This window comes from Callionymus lyra, chromosome 7 (genome assembly GCF_982586985.1).
Source record: "Callionymus lyra chromosome 7, fCalLyr1.hap1.1, whole genome shotgun sequence".
Taxonomy (NCBI): Eukaryota; Metazoa; Chordata; class Actinopteri; order Syngnathiformes; family Callionymidae; genus Callionymus; species Callionymus lyra.
The window spans coordinates 6,847,387-6,868,842 of NC_141824.1; the positions used below are offsets into that span (position 1 = coordinate 6,847,387).

Below are 21,456 nucleotides of genomic sequence, written 5' to 3' on the forward strand. Positions count from 1 at the left end.
AATTTTTATTTATAATCAAACAATTTTCAACTAAAATCAAACAATTTTCAACTATAATCAAACAATTTTCAACTAAAATCAAACAATTTTCAACTTTAATAAAACAATTTTCAACTGTAATTAAACAATTTTCAACTTTAATAAAACAATTTTCAACTATAATCAAACAATTTTTATTTATAATCAAACAATTTTCAACTATAATCAAACAATTTTCAACTTTAATAAAACAATTTTCAACTATAATCAAACAATTTTTATTTATAATCAAACAATTTTCAACTAAAATCAAACAATTTTCAACTATAATCAAACAATTTTCAACTATAATCAAACAATTTTCAACTTTAATAAAACAATTTTCAACTGTAATCAAACAATTTTCAACTGTAATCAAACAATTTTCAACTGTAATCAAACAATTTTCAATTATAATCAAACAATTTTCAACTTCATCAAACAATTTTCAACTATAATCAAACATTTTTCAACTATAATCAAACAATTTTCAACTATAATCAAACAATTTTCAACTGTAATCAAACAATTTTCAACTATAATCAAACAATTTTCAACTATAATCAAACAATTTTCAACTGTAATCAAACCATTTTCAACTATAATCAAACAATTTTCAACTATAATCAAACTATTTTCAACTATAATCAAACTATTTTCAACTATAATCAAACAATTTTCAACTGTAATCAAACAATTTTCAACTATAATCAAACAATGTTCAACTATAATCAAACAATTTTCAACTATAATCAAACAATTTTCAACTGTAATCAAACAATTTTCAACTATAATCAAACAATTTTCAACTGAAATCAAACAATTTTCAATTATAATCAAACAATTTTCAACTTTAATCAAACATTTTTCAACTATAATCAAACAATTTTCAACTATAATCAAACATTTTTCAACTATAATCAAACAATTTTCAACTATAATCAAACAATTTTCAACTGAAATCAAACAATTTTCAATTATAATCAAACAATTTTCAACTTTAATCAAACATTTTTCAACTATAATCAAACAATTTTCAACTATAATCAAACAATGTTCAACTATAATCAAACAATTTTCAACTATAATCAAACAATTTTCAACTGAAATCAAACAATTTTCAATTATAATCAAACAATTTTCAACTTTAATCAAACATTTTTCAACTATAATCAAACAATTTTCAACTATAATCAAACAATTTTCAACTTTAATCAAACATTTTTCAACTATAATCAAACAATTTTCAACTTTAATCAAACATTTTTCAATTATAATCAAACAATTTTCAACTATAATCAAACAATTTTCAATTATAATCAAACAATTTTCAACTTTAATCAAACATTTTTCAACTATAATCAAACAATTTTCAACTTTAATCAAACATTTTTCAATTATAATCAAACATTTTTCAACTATAATCAAACAATTTTCAACTACAATCAAACATTTTTCAACTATAATCAAACATTTTTCAACTATAATCAAACAATTTTCAACTATAATCAAACATTTTTCAACTATAATCAAACAATTTTCAACTATAATCAAACAATTTTCAACTATAATCAAAAAAATTTCAACTACACACCCTTAGTCATGATCTAATGCCCTCTAGTGGCCGTTCATGATAAAGACAGTGTATCACGATACAGTGTTGAGGTCCGACACCTGCGGACTCTACTAGTTCATGTCGCGCTGCAGATCCTCTCTCTCTCCTCTAGTTCACTCTTGACCACAGAAAACCATGGGACTCCACCGGCTCCCTCCCTCTTCCTCTCTTCCTCTCTTCCTCTCTTCCTCTCGCTCCCTCGTTCCTCCAGGACCTCGAGCGTCAAACATCGACTCGTCCTCGTTTCGAGCGCAGCTGCCGCCGCCGTCGCTGCAGCGGCGCCTCCTCGCGAGCGCAGGACAAGTTAATCCCTTAAGAAGGAGAAGAAGAGGTGTGGTTCTCTCTCCCTCCTCCCTCCGCCTGCGATACCATCACACTCTCTCCATCTTCTGCCGTCGCCTCTCGCTTCTCTCCGTTCCTTCACCTGCTGTTTTCCATGAGTTCCTGCGGCGAGATGGGGGAGGCCATCGAGCTCAGGTGAGTCCAAGTCCGAGGGGGGGGGGGGGGGGGGGGGGGGCATCCATCCCTCCGTCCATCCCTCCATCCATCCCTCCGTCCGTCACGCTGACCTTCTTTCTCTCTGCGGGTTTTTTTCTCTTTGACAATAACGGCTCCGACTTGTCGTCCAAGTTCTCGCCGCATGTATCTGGCAGGTCGTTAAGCTAATAGCATTAGCTTAACGCAGATTAAATCTGATGGATGGATTCGAGCGCCAAACTGGTGCTGTGAGAACGTGGCGTCGCCGCTTCCTTCGATCCGGGTTATTGTTGTTTGTTTGGGTTCCTGCCGTGACGGGAGGACCGACGGCTCCCATGTGTTCCGACCCGAAACGAGTGAAGGCGGCGTCGAGACCGAAATGAGGGCAGATGAAGGATCTGTTGTTGGTCTTGATTTGAAACAGAACCCGTTTCTTGGAACCAGATGTTGAAGAATCGAGACTTTTTTCAAATACGTTTTCTGTGATCGTTGTTTATATTTGGAGGCTGAAGAACTACTTCTATTAACTAGTACAACTATTAAGACCTGGTAACTTCTTTATGAAGATATGTCGGAGATGATGCTTGCGTTCATTTCCAAAAATGTACCACATACTCATTTCTAAGGTTTTCGGAATAATATAAAAAGAAAACATTAGATATTTGTACTTGTTTTGTTTTTTTAGCATTTAATTATTTTTGAGAGGAAGTTAATAATAAATCAACAAGACAAATGATTTGCTAGTTAAGTTGATGTTGTAGTTTTGGAAATATTTTTCTGCTAGTTTTAACTAGGCTTAACACAGTGGTTCGAATTAGGCTTAGCTTTAGCAAAATTGTTCGAATTAGGGTTATGTTAAGCATAATGCTTTGAATTAGGGTTAGCTTTAGCATAATGGTTCGAATTAGGGTTAGGGTTAGCTTTAGCATAATGGTTCGAAAAAGGGTTAGATCTAGCATAATGGTTTGAATTAGGGTTAGCTTTAGCATAATTGTTCGAATTAGGGAAAGCTCTAGCATAATGGATTGAATTAGGGTTAGCTTTAGCATAATGGTTCGAATTAGTGTTAGGTTTAGCATAATGGTTTGAATTAGGGTTAGCTTTAGCATAATGGTTCGAATTAGGGTTAGCTTTAGCAATCAGGGTTAGCTTTAGCATAATGGTTCGAATTAAGGTTAGCTTTAGCATAATGGTTCGAATTAGGGTCAGGTTTAGCATAATGGTTTGAATTAGGGTTAGCTTTAGCATAATGGTTCAAATTAGGGTTAGCTTTAGCAATCAGGGTTATCTTTAGCATAATGGTTCGAATTAGGGTTAGCTTTAGCATAATAGTTTGAATTAGGGTCAGGCTTGTGGTGAGGGTTAATCCTGAGTTCTGTGGCAAAGAAGACGAGGATTTTCAAGGAATCTGGAACCTGAAAATCAACTCGCACACATAGTTTCAGTCGTGTTGAAAAAGTATGATTTTGTATCCGATCACTCCTCGACCACATGAGATTCCTGAAACCATGAGGTCACTTGGCGATACAAACGTCTGACGTGCAACCAGTAGAATTTGAATCCGGGGCGTGGTTGAGAAGAAGTTGAGATATCACAGCCTCGACCTCCTCGCTCGAGCATCTCAGGAGTCGAAACTTTCATCCGAGTCGTTTTAATGAAGGATTGGAACCTTTGGTGACAGAGTTTTGTTGTTTATCTAGCGTGACCTGTTTTCAAGACTCCAAGCATGATCCGGGAAATGAGAACAGAGCTCGACAATATGATAACATATCGACCCCTGCGCTCCACTTCACGCATCACTGCACTCCTGTGATCATCTGCACACACACAACACACACTGTCGCACAACGGCGGGTTCAGGTGGACCACACAAATCTACACAAACACACACTATCATGTACAAATCTGCCTGCAGCCGCTCGGCCTGCTGTTCCTGCTGTTCCTGCTGTTCCTGCTGTTCCTGCTGGTTCAAGGACAAAGAGGGATTTGGGATATTGTTGCTTAATCTGTCGCTTTTCTTCTGTTTGGATATTTCACGTGTTGACGCACAAAAAAGAATGAAGAAGTAGGAACACACGCACACACACATACACACCCCCCCACACACACCCCCCCACACACACCCCCCCCCACACACACACACACACACACACACACACACACACACACACACACACGCACACACATGGGAGGCAGAGATAAGACAGCAGGATAATATGTTTGTGTTGCGTTCCTGAGGTCAAGGTCGCTGAAGTGTGTATAAACAAGTGTCCAAGTGAAGGAATTTATATTTTCTCGACATTTAGCTGTTTGTAAATTATTCAAAACTATTATTAGTTTAAGAATTTTTCTTTTTAACTGTTGTTGAAATGTTTTGTTATTTTTGATTATGGATTGATTTATGTATAGTGGATGGATGGATGGAAGAATTTATAAATAGAAGGATGGATTTATTTACTAATGGATGGATGGATGGGTGGATGAATAGCTGGAGGGATGGATGAAAGAATGGATGGATGGATGGATGGAAGAATGTATAAATGGATGGATGGATAGATGGAAGAATGTATAAATGGATGGATGGAAGAATGTATAAATGGATGGATGGATGGATGAATGGTTGGAGGGATGGATAGAAGAACATACAAATGGATGGAAGGATGGATGGAAGAATGTTTAAATGGATGGATGATGGATGGATGGATGGAAGAATGTACAAATGGATGGAAGGATGGATGGAAGAATGTTTAAATTGATGGAGGGATGGATGGATGTATAAATGGATGGATGGATTGATGTTTAAATGTATAAATGGATGTTTAAATGTATAAATAGATGGATGTGAACATTGTATAAACCATTAACTCTTGTATATCTTTTCTTCAAATCGTGTATTATTGGATGTATTATCTCAGGCTCCTCCTCCTTTATTTCACCGCGGAAAACTATAGTCAAAAGAACAGAAATGATGAAATAAAAGTTCTTTCTGTGCGGCCTGATAACAAATGCCTCAAGGCCTGTACTGATCCCCGCACCGGGAGTTGGGAATCACGATCTGTGTGTAACATTGATGAAAGAAATGAAGCCAGAACGAGGTCGTGACCTTTTGATCCATCTGTCTGTTTGACATCTGAACCTGACCTTCCTGTGAAAACAAACCTCTTCACGAATCAACTCTGATGACGAACACCTTTGATTTGTTGTTGCATTTAGTGATTTGTCTGCTGAAGACGTTCGTTCTGTTTGTTAATGTTCGACATTATTGTCTCGTCAAAGTTAATCAGACTTTCTATGAAGATCCTGTGAATGTTTGAACTTTAGGAGCTTTAAGTCAACAGTGTTCAAAAATAATATTATCAACACAATGTGTGAATCTGAACACATTTTCCTCAACTTTAATCAAACAATTTTCAACTATAATCAAACAATTTTCAAATATAATCACACAATTTTCAACTATAATCAAACAATTTTCAACTATAATCAAACAATTTTCAACTATAACCAAACAATTTTCAACTATAATCAAACAATTTTCAACTATAATCAAACAATTTTCAACTATAATCAAACAATTTTCAAATATAATCAAACAATTTTCAACTATATTCAAAAAAATTTCAACTATAATCAAACAATTTTCAAATATAATCAAACAATTTTCAACTATAATCACACAATTTTCAACTATAATCAAACAATTTTCAACTATAATCAAACAATTTTCAACTATAATCAAACAATTTTCAAATATAATCACACAATTTTCAACTATAATCAAACAATTTTCAACTATAATCAAACAATTTTCAAATATAATCAAACAATTTTCAACTATAATCACACAATTTTCAACTATAATCAAACAATTTTCAACTATAATCAAACAATTTTCAACTATAATCAAACAATTTTCAAATATAATCACACAATTTTCAACTATAATCAAACAATTTTCAACTATAATCAAACAATTTTCAAATATAATCAAACAATTTTCAACTATAATCACACAATTTTCAACTATAATCAAACAATTTTCAACTATAATCAAACAATTTTCAACTATAATCAAACAATTTTCAACTGTAATCAAACAATTTTCAACTATAATCTAAAAATTTTCAAATATAATCAAACAATTTTCAACTTTAATCAAACAATTTTCAACTTTAATCAAACAATTTTCAACTTTAATCAAACAATTTTCAACTATAATCAAACAATTTTCAACTTTAATCAAACAGTTTTCAACTATAATCAAACAGTTTTCAACTATAATCAAACAGTTTTCAACTATAATCCAACCATTTTCAACTATAATCAAACAATTTTCAACTATAATCAAACAATTTTCAACTATAATCAAACAATTTTCAACTATAATCAAACAATTTTCAACTATAATCAAACCATTTTTAACTGAAATCAAACAATTTTCAACTATAATCCAACAATTTTCAACTGTAATCAAACAATTTTCAACTATAATCAAACAATTTTCAACTATAATCACACAATTTTCAACTATAATCTAAAAAATTTCAAATATAATCAAACAATTTTCAACTATAATCCAACAATTTTCAACTATAATCAAACAGTTTTCAACTATAATCCAACAATTTTCAACTATAATCAAACAATTTGTAACTGAAATCAAACAATTTTCAACTATAATCCAACAATTTTCAACTATAATCAAACAGTTTTCAACTACAATCCAACAATTTGTAACTGAAATCAAACAATTTTCAACTATAATCAAACAATTTTCAACTATAATCACACAATTTGTAACTGAAATCAAACAATTTTCAACTATAATCAAACAATTTTCAACTATAATCACACAATTTTCAACTATAATCTAACAATTTTCAAATATAATCAAACAATTTTCAACTATAATCCAACAATTTTCAAATATAATCACACTATTTCTAAATATAATCAAACAATTTTCAACTATAATCAAACAATTTTCAACTATAATCACACAATTTTCAACTATAATCTAACAATTTTCAAATATAATCCAACAATTTTCAAATATAATCAAACAATTTTAAACTATAATTTAACAATTTTAAACTGTAGTTCAGTTTTAGAACTCAATGAACTTTGTAAAAGGCTACTTTACTAGTATTATATAATAATAATAATGTCTATTTGTATATTAAAATGGCTTCTTCATAGCCTTGTGAATCCATTGTGAAGTAAGTTTTTTAACACGTTTCTCGGTTCAAATCCCGTCGTTTAACGTCAGTGATTTAGAAAAAGTCGAGTGTTTGCGTCTCTTGATGGTTTTATCAAACATTTGTCTTAAGGGTCACGAGTCTGTTTGGTGTTAAGAGACTCAAGTTGTTTTTGACAAAACAAAACACGAAGAACTGTTTTTGGTTAGAGAGAAAAATGTTCCTGGACTTTTGTTTCACACGACAAAAACAAGTTTGATTTCCACTTTATTTGGTCTTCGTCCCGCGACGTCTCACACACTTGGCCGTCGAAGCCGAGTGTGCGGCGCTGGAGTGTGTTTAGAAAACATCTGGACGAGGTGTGAGGGAGGGGCCGAGGGGCCGAGGGGCCAAAGTATGTGAGCCGCCGTCCAACATCTGGATCGAGGGGGAAACGTTCCGTCTGCGCAGAGAAGCCCATGATATCCAGCAGGAGGAAAAACTCCTGTTCGCGCTCCAGGTTTTATGAGCTCGACACCGACGTCTTTTCCTTTTAATGAGGCCTGGTCCACGACCTTTGAACTCCTGCCCAGTTCCTCGAGTGAATTCCCCGAGAGATCGGGAAACTTTCTTCGGAAAATAGGTCCAAAAAACGTGTCTAAAAACCAGATAAATACACAAAATCTGAGGTAAAAGTTTCTCAAAACAAGTGAAATTATCTGCAGCAAAGATGAGTCACGTGACAAGATTTAAGAGATAATTAAGTGTATAAATAAGTTTACAGAAGTGTTTGGAAGATTTAACATGAGCTGAAAATGTTGGTTTAAAGATCAGAGTATTTATGATGATACTATAGATCTACATTTATACTATTTACAGCTTTAGAATAAGTTAAATATACTAAATATATGCATTAAAATGCAGGTTTTAAGTCTAGATTACTTACATTTATACTATTTACAGCTTTAGAATAAGTTAAATATACTAAATAAATGCATTTAAATGCAGGTTTTAAGACTAGATTACTTACATTTATACTATTTACAGCTTTAGAATAAGTTAAATATACTAAATAAATGCATTAAAATGCAGGTTTTAAGACTAGATTACTTACATTTATACTATTTACAGCTTTAGAATAAGTTAAATATACTAAATAAATGCATTAAAATGCAGGTTTTAAGACTAGATTACTTACATTTATACTATTTACAGCTTTAGAATAAGTTAAATATACTAAATATATGCATTAAAATGCAGGTTTTAAGACTAGATTACTTACATTTATACTATTTACAGCTTTAGAATAAGTTAAATATACTAAATATATGCATTAAAATGCAGGTTTTAAGACTAGATTACTTACATTTATACTATTTACAGCTTTAGAATAAGTTAAATATACTAAATATATGCATTAAAATGCAGGTTTTAAGACTAGATTACTTACATTTATACTATTTACAGCTTTAGAATAAGTTAAATATACTAAATATATGCATTAAAATGCAGGTTTTAAGACTAGATTACTTACATTTATACTATTTAAAGCCTCAGAATAAGTAAATATACTAAATATATGCATTAAAATATATGTTTTAAGACTAGATTACTTACATTTATACTATTTAAAGCCTCAGAATAAGTAAATATACTAAATATATGCATTAAAATATATGTTTTAAGACTAGATTACTTAAATGTATACTATTTAAAGCCTCAGAATAAGTAAATATTCTAAATATATGCATTAAAATATGTTTTAAGACTAGATTACTTTAATTGAAACTGTTTACAGCCTCAGAATAAGTTGAATATACAAAATAAATGAATTAAAATGCTGGTCTCAATAAACGTATCCTCTGAAATGAGGTCAAACTTCAGATCAAAGCAGGAATGAGTTGAACTGTCACGAGTTCATCTCTTTGTAAACCTTGTGTTTGTATCGTCTCCTGAACTCGCTCCAGAGTTGACGTTTCCTGCACCAGTTTGGCTGCAGAACAGACTGTTCTCTGGCTCCCAGTGTTTGGTCTTCATCTGATTTATAGATTCTCCTGCCAGTGTTTGTCGTGTTTTTCCTCTCAGATGTTTTCTGTCAAGCAGCGTGAGGTCACAGCCGAGCATGCTGGGTAACGACTCCACCCTCGCGTCTCTCCGGTGACTCCATCAAAGTATTTATACAAGCGAGGTTTTCACTTCCTTCACGCCGGGTTCTCCTGGCACCGGCGTTAGTTTCGCCTTCATGGACTCCATGGAAGTCTGTAAATGTTGTGAGTGGAATCAACCGCACGGTTTTTTATCTGCCTTTTCAAACCGAAATACTTTTGATCCTTAACATTTGACTCGACCACAAGTTTAATCTTGAATTTATCTTAATATTATTTATTTTTGTACTTCTTCATTTTCTTCTCTGATGAATATTAATGCAATAATAACTCAACTGTAAATGAACATTTAAACTTCAAAATGTCATTTTTTTTACAATTTAATTTCATTATTTATATATTGGAAGATCAAACTTGTGTTTATTGAATAATAAACATGAATAATTTATATATTGAAAGATCAAACTTGTGTTTATTGAATAATAAACATGCATAATTTGTATCTTGAAACATCAAACTTGCATTTACTGAATAATAAACATGAATAATTTATTTATTTAAAGATAAAACTTGTATTTATAACATGAATAATTTATTTATTTAAAGATCAGTTGTGTTTATTGAATAACAAAGATGAATAATTTGTATATTGAAAGATAAAACTTGTGTTTATTGAATAATAAACATGAATAATTTATATATTGAAAGATAAAACTTGTGTTTATTGAATAATAAACATGAATAATTTATATATTGAAAGATAAAACTTGTGTTTATTGAATAATAAACATGAATAATTTATATATTGAAAGATAAAACTTGTGTTTATTGAATAATAAACATGAATAATTTGTATATTGTAAGATAAAACTTGTGTTTATTGAATAATAAACATGAATAATTTATATATTGAAAGATAAAACTTGTGTTTATTGAATAATAAACATGAATAATTTATATATTGAAAGATAAACCTTGTGTTTATTGAATAATAAACATGAATAATTTATATATTGTAAGATAAAACGTGTGTTTATTGAATAATAAACATGAATAATTTATATATTGAAAGATAAAACTTGTGTTTATTGAATAATAAAGATGAATATTTTATATATTGAAAGATAAAACTTGTGTTTATTGAATAATACACATGAAAAATGTATTTATTGAAAGATCAAATTTGTGTTTATTGAATAATAAACATGAATCATTTATTTATTGAAAGATCAAACTTATGTTTATTGAATAATAAATATGAATCATTTATATATTGAAAGATCAAACTTGTGTTTATTGAATAATAAACATTAATAATTTATTTATTAAAAGATAAAACTTGTGTTTATTGAATAATAATTAACAAGAACAAAAGTATTTGTTGTTCACTTTAAATATTCAACAATAGTTTTATTCATCACTCGATGACTAACGGTCGACAAACAGACTTTCTCGCATCATCTTCATCGTCATCTTCATCATCATCGTCATCGTCATCTTCATCATCATCTTCATCATCATCATCTCCTTCTGTCCTTCTTCACTCATTTGTCCCAGAACCTCAGGCTCGGATCTGGACCCCCTGCTGTGCTGTGAGGATATGAGGGCAGAGTGAGGCCAGAGTGAGGGCAACCCCCCCCCTTAACCCCCCCCCCCCCCCCCTTAACCCCCCCCCAGCTGTCGCCTTTTGTCAGAGACCTGTCACTCACACAAACCACTGGCACAATTAGTGTGTGTGTGTGTATCTTTAAAATTGTTTGGATTTTTTGGCATATGTGTGTCTGAGCATGTGTGTGGATGTTTTTGTGTGTACATGAATTTGTAAGTCTATAAATGTGTGTGTCTATAAATGTGTTACAGTGTGTCTTTATGTATGTGTGTATGTATTTTTGTGTCTTTGGACGTTTGTCTCTTTGAACGTGTGTGAGTGTGTATATGGGTTTGTGTGAAAGTATGTACACACCTGTGTGTTTGAATCTGTGTGTCTTTGAATAGGTGTGTGTTTATGGATGTGTGTGAATGTGTGTGTCTTTGAATGTGTGTGTCTTTGGGAATGTGTGTGTCTTTGAATGTGTGTATCTTTGAATAGGTGTGTGTTTATGGATGTGTGTGAATGTGTGTGTCTTTGAATGTGTGTGTCTTTGGGAATGTGTGTGTCTTTGAATGTGTGTATCTTTGGATAGGTGTGTGTTTATGGATGTGTGTGAATGTGTGTGTCTTTGGGAATGTGTGTGTCTTTGAATGTGTGTATCTTTGAATAGGTGTGTGTTTATGGATGTGTGTGAATGTGTGTCTTTGAATGTGTGTGTCTTTGGGAATGTGTGTGTCTTTATGTGTGTAGTAATTTTTATTTGGACGTGTGTGTGTTGATAGATTTATTTGTTTAGTGTTTTTCTCTTTGTATTTGCGTGTGTTTTTGAAAGTGTGTGTGCGTGTGTGTGTGTGTGACTCTATAGTATCATTCCTGTGTGTGTGTGTGTGTGTGTGTGTGTGATCCCGCACATGCCAGTAACTAGTCCAGCTACAGTTTGAATTCCCAGCATAGCCGAGTGTGTGTTTGTGTGTGTGTCTGTGTGTGTGTGGGGGTGTGTGTGTGTGTGTGTGTGTGTGTGAGCAGAACTTATAATTACAAACGCTTCCGGCATGTTAGCAGCAGATGAGCTTCTCAGACATGATGCGTGTGTGTGTGTGTGTGTGTGTGTGTGTGTGTATATATTAGCATGTACAGAAGCAGACCCTCCTCAGGACTCGTATCATTTAAGTCCATTAAAGTCACCATTTCCTTCATTTCCCGACGGTTCTGTCCACGATGCTGATGACGACCACAAGCGTGCGGTAAGAGACGAAACTACAAATGATATTTTCATGCAGTTTTATGAGGTAACGAGAGATAAGAAGGAGAAAATAAAACCCTCCAGAGTTGAAGTATTTTCCACCTGAACAGGGAGCGAGATGGTCTGAGGAGGACGAGCAGAGAGTTTAGATCAGAGAACACACATGTCGAGCGGGTTTTAAAGAAGTATATTGATGTGGAAGTATTTCAGAATTAAGGGTCGAATTAACGTTTGAAATTTTTTACTTCATTTTTTTATTTATTATATTTCAGAGACGTGTGTGTGTGGGTGTGTGTGTGTGTGTGTGTGTGTGTGTGTGTGTGTGTGTGTGTGTGTATGTGTGTGTGTGTGTGTGTGTGTGTGTGTGTGTGTGTGTGTGTGTGTGTATGTGTATGTGTATGTGTATGTGTATGTGTATGTGTATGTGTGTGTGTGTGTGTGTGTGTGTGTGTGTGTGTGTGCGTGCCTCAGGCCTCCGGGTCACCTTGACCCAGAGATAACACAAGAGTCATAGCATTGATTTTTTTTTTTTTTTCATTTTTCTTTTTTGTGTACTACTTCTAAAAGTACTTCTTCCTACTCCCTTTTCTAACTACAGAGTTTTGTCTTGTTGTTTTTTTGTTTAATTTGTGTTTTGTTATTTTGTGTGTACATATAATTTACACTTTTTTTGTTGGAAGAAAAGTTTGAAATGAAAAAGTTCATTCATTTATTCAAAGGTCAAAATTAGTTTTTATTGAATAACTAACCTAAATAATTATAATAGTAATAATGAACCAATTTTTTTTTCTTTGTAATAATTCAATTTAAATAATAATATATATTTTTTAATTCATTCATTTTTTTTTCCACACAGTTAATATTCCAAAATACATTTTTGACATTCAATTTTTAATTTAATTTCGCTTTTTCATTGAGTATAAAAAGGTACAAGTTTAAGTGTCACCAGACAAAACCAAAAATAAAACCAAGATGCTTTCAGCCAATCACGTGAGGGACACACGACCATGTGACCACCACAGTATTGCTGGTGACAACATTTTTATATTGAATTTAAAATCCTACAAATGAAAGAATATTGGATTTAGAAACTGTTTTTTATTATTAATATTATTGAAGTTTAAATAACTGTTTGTGTATAAAAAAAATATATATATATATTTTAAAAAGTGAAACATACAGAAATTATTGAATTAAATTATTACAAACATATTTAGTGCTTAAGAAAGGTGAAGTTTCATTAAAAAATAGTTTGAAATGTTTAATTTCAATCATTCAATATTATGATGGAAGGTTTTACTTCCATGTATTTTTTCTATTTCCCCCCCGAACCAAAGTAATAATCCGGGGGCACGGAATAGAAAAGAATCTTAATCCAAACTGGATTAGCATTAATTGTTTGTTTCAAACTCAAACCTAAATTCGATGGCCTACTTCTTTTATCTATTGTTGCAGTACTTATCGGATTGTTCCAAAAAAATGTGTCAAAAATAACTAAAAAAAGGATCAAAACTGTTCGTTGAAGCATCGTTGATTAAGTACATTTTAATATCTTTTGGTTTTAAAATGTTCCCTGGAGTTTTTCAAAGCATCTGTAAAAAGAACATCGGCTGAAACCTTGCAGGAGCCAAGGTCTTAAGCAAGTGGACTGTCAAGGAAATTGAAGTTTAAATTGTTGTTTTTGGTCGTTAGCTATTGTGTGAACTTTCACCTTAATTATCCACAATTCATAAAAAACTAGGATACTTTTTTTTTTTTTTAAATCTTAGGTTAACATTATTTTTGTAGTTATTCTGAGGGTATTTTTGTTAATAGTAGTTTTTGTATTAAGTGTAGTATTTAAAGGGGTTCATGCAAGTTATTACATTTCCCCAGGGGTCACTTTTTACACAGGCGTGGAAAAAACAGAGCCTAAAATTACTGTAAACTCTAAATAAAAAAGTATTTTGTTTTTATTGTATTTTATTTAACTGTATTAACATATAATGTAAAAGCATTATTTTCTAAATAAAGTTTTGAAAATATTCACTTTTCCTTGACAGCAAAAAATAATCACGAAAACAATGAACAAAAGTCCAGAATAAAACACTTCTATAGTGTCGTTAGAGTCACTGATGAATGATATAAATATATATATTTGTATTCATTGTTCGTTTCTTCACGATCTGATGAGTTTTCCACATGAATCCACATGAATCCAGTCCCGAGACAATCGTGAACAACAAAGTCACGCGAACAGAAGCTCGAACAACAAAGACAAAAATAACAACAAAGACAAAAATAACAACAAAGACAAAAATAACAACAAAGACAAAAATAACAACAAAGACAAAAACCCAAATAAAGTCCGGAGTGAAGGAACCAAACATAGAATCGTTGGCGCTGGTTCGTGCTGAAGCAGGTGATGGAGGAGGAGAGGTGGAGGTGAAGCAGGTGATGGAGGAGGAGAGGTGGAGGTGAAGCATGTGATGGAGGAGGAGAGGTGGTGGAGATGAAGCAGGTGATGGAGGAGGAGAGGTGGAGGTGAAGCAGGTGATGGAGGAGGAGAGGTGGAGGTGAAGCAGGTGATGGAGGAGGAGAGGTGGAGGTGAAGCAGGTGATGGAGGAGAGGTGGAGGTGAAGCAGGTGATGGAGGAGGAGAGGTGGAGGTGAAGCAGGTGATGGAGGAGGAGAGGTGGAGGTGAAGCATGTGATGGAGGAGAGGTGGAGGTGAAGCAGGTGATGGAGGAGGAGAGGTGGAGGTGAAGCATGTGATGGAGGAGGAGAGGTGGAGGTGAAGCAGGTGATGGAGGAGGAGAGGTGGAGGTGAAGCAGGTGATGGAGGAGGAGAGGTGGTGGAGGTGAAGCAGGTGATGGAGGAGGAGAGGTGGAGGTGAAGCAGGTGATGGAGGAGGAGAGGTGGAGGTGAAGCAGGTGATGGAGGAGGAGAGGTGGTGGAGGTGAAGCAGGTGATGGAGGAGGAGAGGTGGAGGTGAAGCAGGTGCTGGAGGAGGAGAGGTGGAGACGAAGCATGTGATGGAGGAGAGGTGGAGGTGAAGCAGGTGATGGAGGAGGAGAGGTGGAGGTGAAGCAGGTGATGGAGGAGAGGTGGAGGTGAAGCAGGTGATGGAGGAGGAGAGGTGGAGGTGAAGCATGTGATGGAGGAGAGGTGGAGGTGAAGCAGGTGATGGAGGAGGAGAGGTGGAGGTGAAGCATGTGATGGAGGAGAGGTGGAGGTGAAGCATGTGATGGAGGAGAGGTGGAGGTGAAGCAGGTGATGGAGGAGGAGAGGTGGAGGTGAAGCAGGTGATGGAGGAGAGGTGGAGGTGAAGCAGGTGATGGAGGAGGAGAGGTGGAGGTGAAGCAGGTGATGGAGGAGGAGAGGTGGAGGTGAAGCATGTGATGGAGGAGAGGTGGAGGTGAAGCAGGTGATGGAGGAGGAGAGGTGGAGGTGAAGCATGTGATGGAGGAGGAGAGGTGGAGGTGAAGCAGGTGATGGAGGAGGAGAGGTGGAGGTGAAGCAGGTGATGGAGGAGGAGAGGTGGTGGAGGTGAAGCAGGTGATGGAGGAGGAGAGGTGGAGGTGAAGCAGGTGATGGAGGAGGAGAGGTGGAGGTGAAGCAGGTGATGGAGGAGGAGAGGTGGTGGAGGTGAAGCAGGTGATGGAGGAGGAGAGGTGGAGGTGAAGCAGGTGATGGAGGAGGAGGGGTGGAGGTGAAGCATGTGATGGAGGAGAGGTGGAGGTGAAGCAGGTGATGGAGGAGGAGAGGTGGAGGTGAAGCAGGTGATGGAGGAGGAGAGGTGGAGGTGAAGCATGTGATGGAGGAGAGGTGGAGGTGAAGCAGGTGATGGAGGAGGAGAGGTGGAGGTGAAGCATGTGATGGAGGAGAGGTGGAGGTGAAGCATGTGATGGAGGAGAGGTGGAGGTGAAGCAGGTGATGGAGGAGGAGAGGTGGAGGTGAAGCATGTGATGGAGGAGGAGAGGTGGAGGTGAAGCAGGTGATGGAGGAGGAGAGGTGGAGGTGAAGCAGGTGATGGAGGAGGAGAGGTGGTGGAGGTGAAGCAGGTGATGGAGGAGGAGAGGTGGAGGTGAAGCAGGTGATGGAGGAGGAGAGGTGGAGGTGAAGCAGGTGATGGAGGAGGAGAGGTGGTGGAGGTGAAGCAGGTGATGGAGGAGGAGAGGTGGAGGTGAAGCAGGTGCTGGAGGAGGAGAGGTGGAGACGAAGCATGTGATGGAGGAGAGGTGGAGGTGAAGCAGGTGATGGAGGAGGAGAGGTGGAGGTGAAGCAGGTGATGGAGGAGAGGTGGAGGTGAAGCAGGTGATGGAGGAGGAGAGGTGGAGGTGAAGCATGTGATGGAGGAGAGGTGGAGGTGAAGCAGGTGATGGAGGAGGAGAGGTGGAGGTGAAGCAGGTGATGGAGGAGGAGAGGTGGAGGTGAAGCATGTGATGGAGGAGAGGTGGAGGTGAAGCAGGTGATGGAGGAGGAGAGGTGGAGGTGAAGCAGGTGATGGAGGAGGAGAGGTGGAGGTGAAGCATGTGATGGAGGAGAGGTGGAGGTGAAGCAGGTGATGGAGGAGGAGAGGTGGAGGTGAAGCATGTGATGGAGGAGAGGTGGAGGTGAAGCAGGTGATGGAGGAGGAGAGGTGGAGGTGAAGCATGTGATGGAGGAGAGGTGGAGGTGAAGCATGTGATGGAGGAGAGGTGGAGGTGAAGCAGGTGATGGAGGAGGAGAGGTGGAGGTGAAGCAGGTGATGGAGGAGAGGTGGAGGTGAAGCAGGTGATGGAGGAGAGGTGGAGGTGGAGGTGTGAGCCGACATGAACGTTAGGATCCATCCATCGATATTTCAACGTCCTAAAGAAGAACCGCTCGACTGTCGACTCTTTTTCCGATCGATGAGACCTGATGTTGTCCATGAACTTCTGCTGATCAGTAGAATATTTTCCAGGAGCCTCATGTACTAGGAGGTCGTACGTACAAAAGACATACTTCGTACATCAAAGTCCATTTGTATCAATAATGAAAAGTTCGTACGTCTTTATTACTTTTCAGATCATCACGAGTCACGTTGTTCACATCAGAGTCACATTAACGATCAATATTGATCAAATATTAAGTGTTTGTAGTTACACCAGTGGATATTAAATGATTCACAAACTTATACATATTTTCTCATTCAATCGTATGATGTGAATTTATTAAAACACCATCGATCGTTTTATACTGAATATATTAATATATTTCACGCTATAAAATGTTAATGAATTATGAGCTTGTTTTTATAATGTAACGAAGAAAAACATCAGCGTCTGAGGCTTCGAGTCTTTATGAGTCACAGACGTTCTTGAGGAACAACATCACGTTTGATGAAAGTCAAGCTAAAGAATGAAAGTTTGCCTCGTGTGATCACATGATCACATGATCACATGATCATTTGATCACATGATCACATGATCTGAGCGATCCTTGACAAACACTAATATAAATACACGTCACATGATTTGTTCTTTTGTCATTTGTAAACAAAACGCTTTTATTTTATAATGTAAGAGTTTGGAGATGATTCATATGAAGCTCAGACGATCAGATCATCTTCATCTTCATCTTCATCATCATCATCATCTTTATCTTTATCATCATCATCATAATATTTATCATCTTCCTCATCATCATCATCATCATCTTTATCTTTATCTTCACCATCATCATAATATTTATCATCTTCATCATCTTCATCTTCATCATCATCTTCATCATCATCTTCATCATCTTCATCATCATCTTCATCATCATCATCATCTTTATCTTTATCATCATCATCATAATATTTATCATCTTCATCATCATCATCTTTATCTTTATCTTCATCATCATCATAATATTTATCATCTTCCTCATCATCACCATCATCATAATATTTATCATCTTCATCATCTTCATCATCATCATCTTCATCTTCATCTTCATCATCCTCTTCATCTTCATCATCATCATCATCATCTTCATCATCTTCATCATCTTCATCATCATCTTCATCATCATCATCATAATATTTATCATCTTCATCATCATCATCTTCATCATCATCTTCATCATCATCTTCATCATCTTCATCATCATCATCATCTTCATCATCTTCATCATCATCATCATCATCATAATATTTATCATCATCTTCATCATCATCATCATCATCATAATATTTATCTTCATCATCATCATAAAGACTCAGCACCTAAAGTTACTGATTCACAGTTGTATTCTTGTTCAACTACGTTTTAAGATGTTTTTAAATAAGCCTCTGATCATCTGTAGATAAAGTATTCGTGTTAATAACTATATAAAATAAACATTAACAGCGTCTGCACTATTGTAAATGTATGTGATCCACGTCAGAAATGTTGAAATGGACGAATATAAAGTGTTAATCCAGTTTAAATTCATGTTTTCATTTTTTTTTTTATGATCGTGAGAGAAAGATCATGGACTTCGACTCATTTAAATATGATTTAAATATGTAAATGAGGGCATGGAAAGGGACGAACAAGGCTGCGATTAATACTAAGTTGATCGGGATGAACGAAGGAAAAGAGCTTGTATTCGTGTTCATGCGTCTGAATACTTTTGTGCTGGACCATCTTCTGGACTTGAGTGTACGATGGTTTTTCTCCTGGTCCAGCTCGTGACCTTCATGTGTCACATGACATCGTCTCGTAACCCACGAGATCGCGGTGGTAACTGATGCTGGTTCTGGTCCACAGCAGCAGGGATCACGTGACCCCGGAGATGAACAAGCTTCGCCAGAGTCTGCGGAGGAAGAAGCCCACCTACGTGCCCGAGGCCAGCAGACCCCACCAGTGGCAGGCGGACGAGGAGGCGGTCCGCAAGGGCAAATGTAACTTCTCCGTCAGGGTGAGTGTCTTGACCTGTCTGCGACCTTTGACATCCCATGAGCGAGAACCTTAACCCTGACTGATCGTGATGGCTCGCTGCGTCGCGGCCTACTCCCATCAGTGTGCGGTTGTGTGCGTAAACGAGTGTATGAATAAGAAGGTAGACTTGTTTTGTTTTTTTTCAATTAAAAAATAGACCCAAACAAAAAAATATATATAATATTAAACACAAATAATATAATTAAATGATTTAAAAATATATCATTTAAATTAATTCCCAGAATTGTGGATTAATTTAGACTATTTTCATTAATTCATTTTTATTTAAAAGCGTTTATTTTTATCAATGACATTCAGTTTGAATCATTATGTCTATTAAATGTTTCATTATTAATGATTTTTAACAGATTTTCAAGCCACTGTAAAAATAAACAACTTTTATTTTCATTATTAAAAAATTGTATTTAACTCGAGGACACGAGGAGCAAAAAAACATTTTTTACCGACCAGTTTACGGGAAGTTTATTTACGATTTCTTTATCGTTCGGTCGATCTTTGAAATGGAACACAAAACAAGGAAACGCTTGGATGTGATCCTGGACTCGATCAATGCCGTGTTTGTGCAGCAAAGAACCAGATGGTGATGATGATGGTTTTTGATGCTCTGCAGTACCTGGGTCTGGTGGAGGTGGAGGAGTCCAGAGGGATGCACGTGTGTGAGGAGGCTGTGAAGAAGCTGAAAGTTGTGAGTAGAAGAAACACACACACACACACACACACACACGAACACACACACACACACACGAACACACACACACACACACGAACACACACACACGAACACACAGCTCATTACAGAGTCTGGAAGTATCGACCCAAGTCTGGCTCGGTTGTTGTTCTCACCGTCTCTTGTTAGTTTCTCACCTTCACTTGTCTTCTTGAAAGTCGGGTTCGATTCCCGGTCGCTCCGTCTGTCAATCTTCTCCTGCAGAGCAGAAAATAAGATCTGGGAGCTTCAACCCCCCGAGACGGTGTCAGAACCACCACACACTCACCGGAACATGTGTTCATGGTCCTCAGAGTTCAGAGTTTTGTTGGTAAATCTTGTTTATTTTTTATGACTCTCAGTAAAAAATAATTTATATTATGTATTTTATATTTTATATTCTATATTTTATATTTAGTATTTTATATATTTTTTTTATATATTTTCATTTTTGTAATTTATATTTTGTATTTTGTATTTTATATTTTATATTTTACATTTTACATTTTACATTTTTTATATTTTATATTTTATATTTTAATTACATTTCTATGTTTTATATTTTATATTTTAATTACATTTTAATATATATATTTTTTTATTTATTTATTTTATATTTTAATAATATTTTAATAATATATTTTTTTCTTTTTTATATTTTAAGTACATTTTTATATATTTTTTATTTTATATTTAATTCAATTTTTATATATTTTTTTATTTTATAGTTTATATTTTAATTACATTTTTATCATTTATTCTTTTTACTTTATAATTTATATTTTAATTCAAAATATATATTTTAATTCAAAATATATATTTTATTATTTTATATTTTATATTTTATATTTTATATTTTATATTTTAATTACATTATTATATTTTATATTATATATTTGATTAATTAATTATATATTGAGTTTGTTATTTTAGTTCCATTCATTTGAAAAAATTAATTTTCCAAATTAGAAGACAGTCACGTGACAAACAAAGTACAAGTATATTAAAGTACTCTATTGACAGGTGGAACTACTACAGCAACATTTCTATATTGAATTCAAAAGACTATAAAATAAACAACATAACAATTGTACAAATATTTTGAGAATTATTGGGAAACAAATTCAACATTTCAATGTTTACAAATGATTGAATTCAACAATTTAACGTTTCAACATTTAAAATGTTCAATTTAATGCATTACAATGACACTGATTTGGTACTTTTCCACCTCGGTGGGATGATTACACAACAACGAGCCTCACACACACACACACACACACACACACACTCACACACACACTCTCATGTGTTGAGTATTGTGAGGTCCGAGCTGAGTGTGTTCTGAGTGTGTGTCGTTGTGTTGATAGAGCGGGAAGAAGACGGTGAAAGCCGTGCTGTGGGTTTCGGCCGACGGACTCCGGGTGGTCGACGATAAAACAAAGGTACGTAAATGTGTTTGTTTGAAGGATTTTGTTGGTTTAGTTTCAATCAAATGTTAACAACACTGACATAAACAACAACAAAAACATAAAAACATATCTATTTTTAATCTGACCTTAACATTCCTAAGAAGCAACTTGTAGCTTTGGTT

General features: G+C 35.2%; 1 protein-coding gene across 6 annotated transcripts in view; it reads left to right on the forward strand.

The window, feature by feature from the left end:
* numbl (NUMB like endocytic adaptor protein) overlaps positions 1 to 21,456 on the forward strand; it is a 64,625-nt gene that overhangs the window by 31,527 nt on the left and 11,642 nt on the right. Inside the window, exons 1-4 of one of the 6 annotated variants that reach the window (XM_087796408.1) lie at positions 1,844 to 2,110; positions 18,965 to 19,115; positions 19,767 to 19,841; positions 21,233 to 21,307. In XM_087796408.1, the coding sequence (XP_087652534.1) occupies positions 2,070 to 2,110; positions 18,965 to 19,115; positions 19,767 to 19,841; positions 21,233 to 21,307 (342 nt within the window). In that variant the 5' untranslated portion in view covers positions 1,844 to 2,069. Of the gene's footprint in view, positions 1 to 1,843; positions 2,111 to 18,964; positions 19,116 to 19,766; positions 19,842 to 21,232; positions 21,308 to 21,456 lie in introns of those variants that run through there. The other 5 variants (XM_087796406.1, XM_087796407.1, XM_087796410.1 and 2 more) reach the window with 5 other exon arrangements.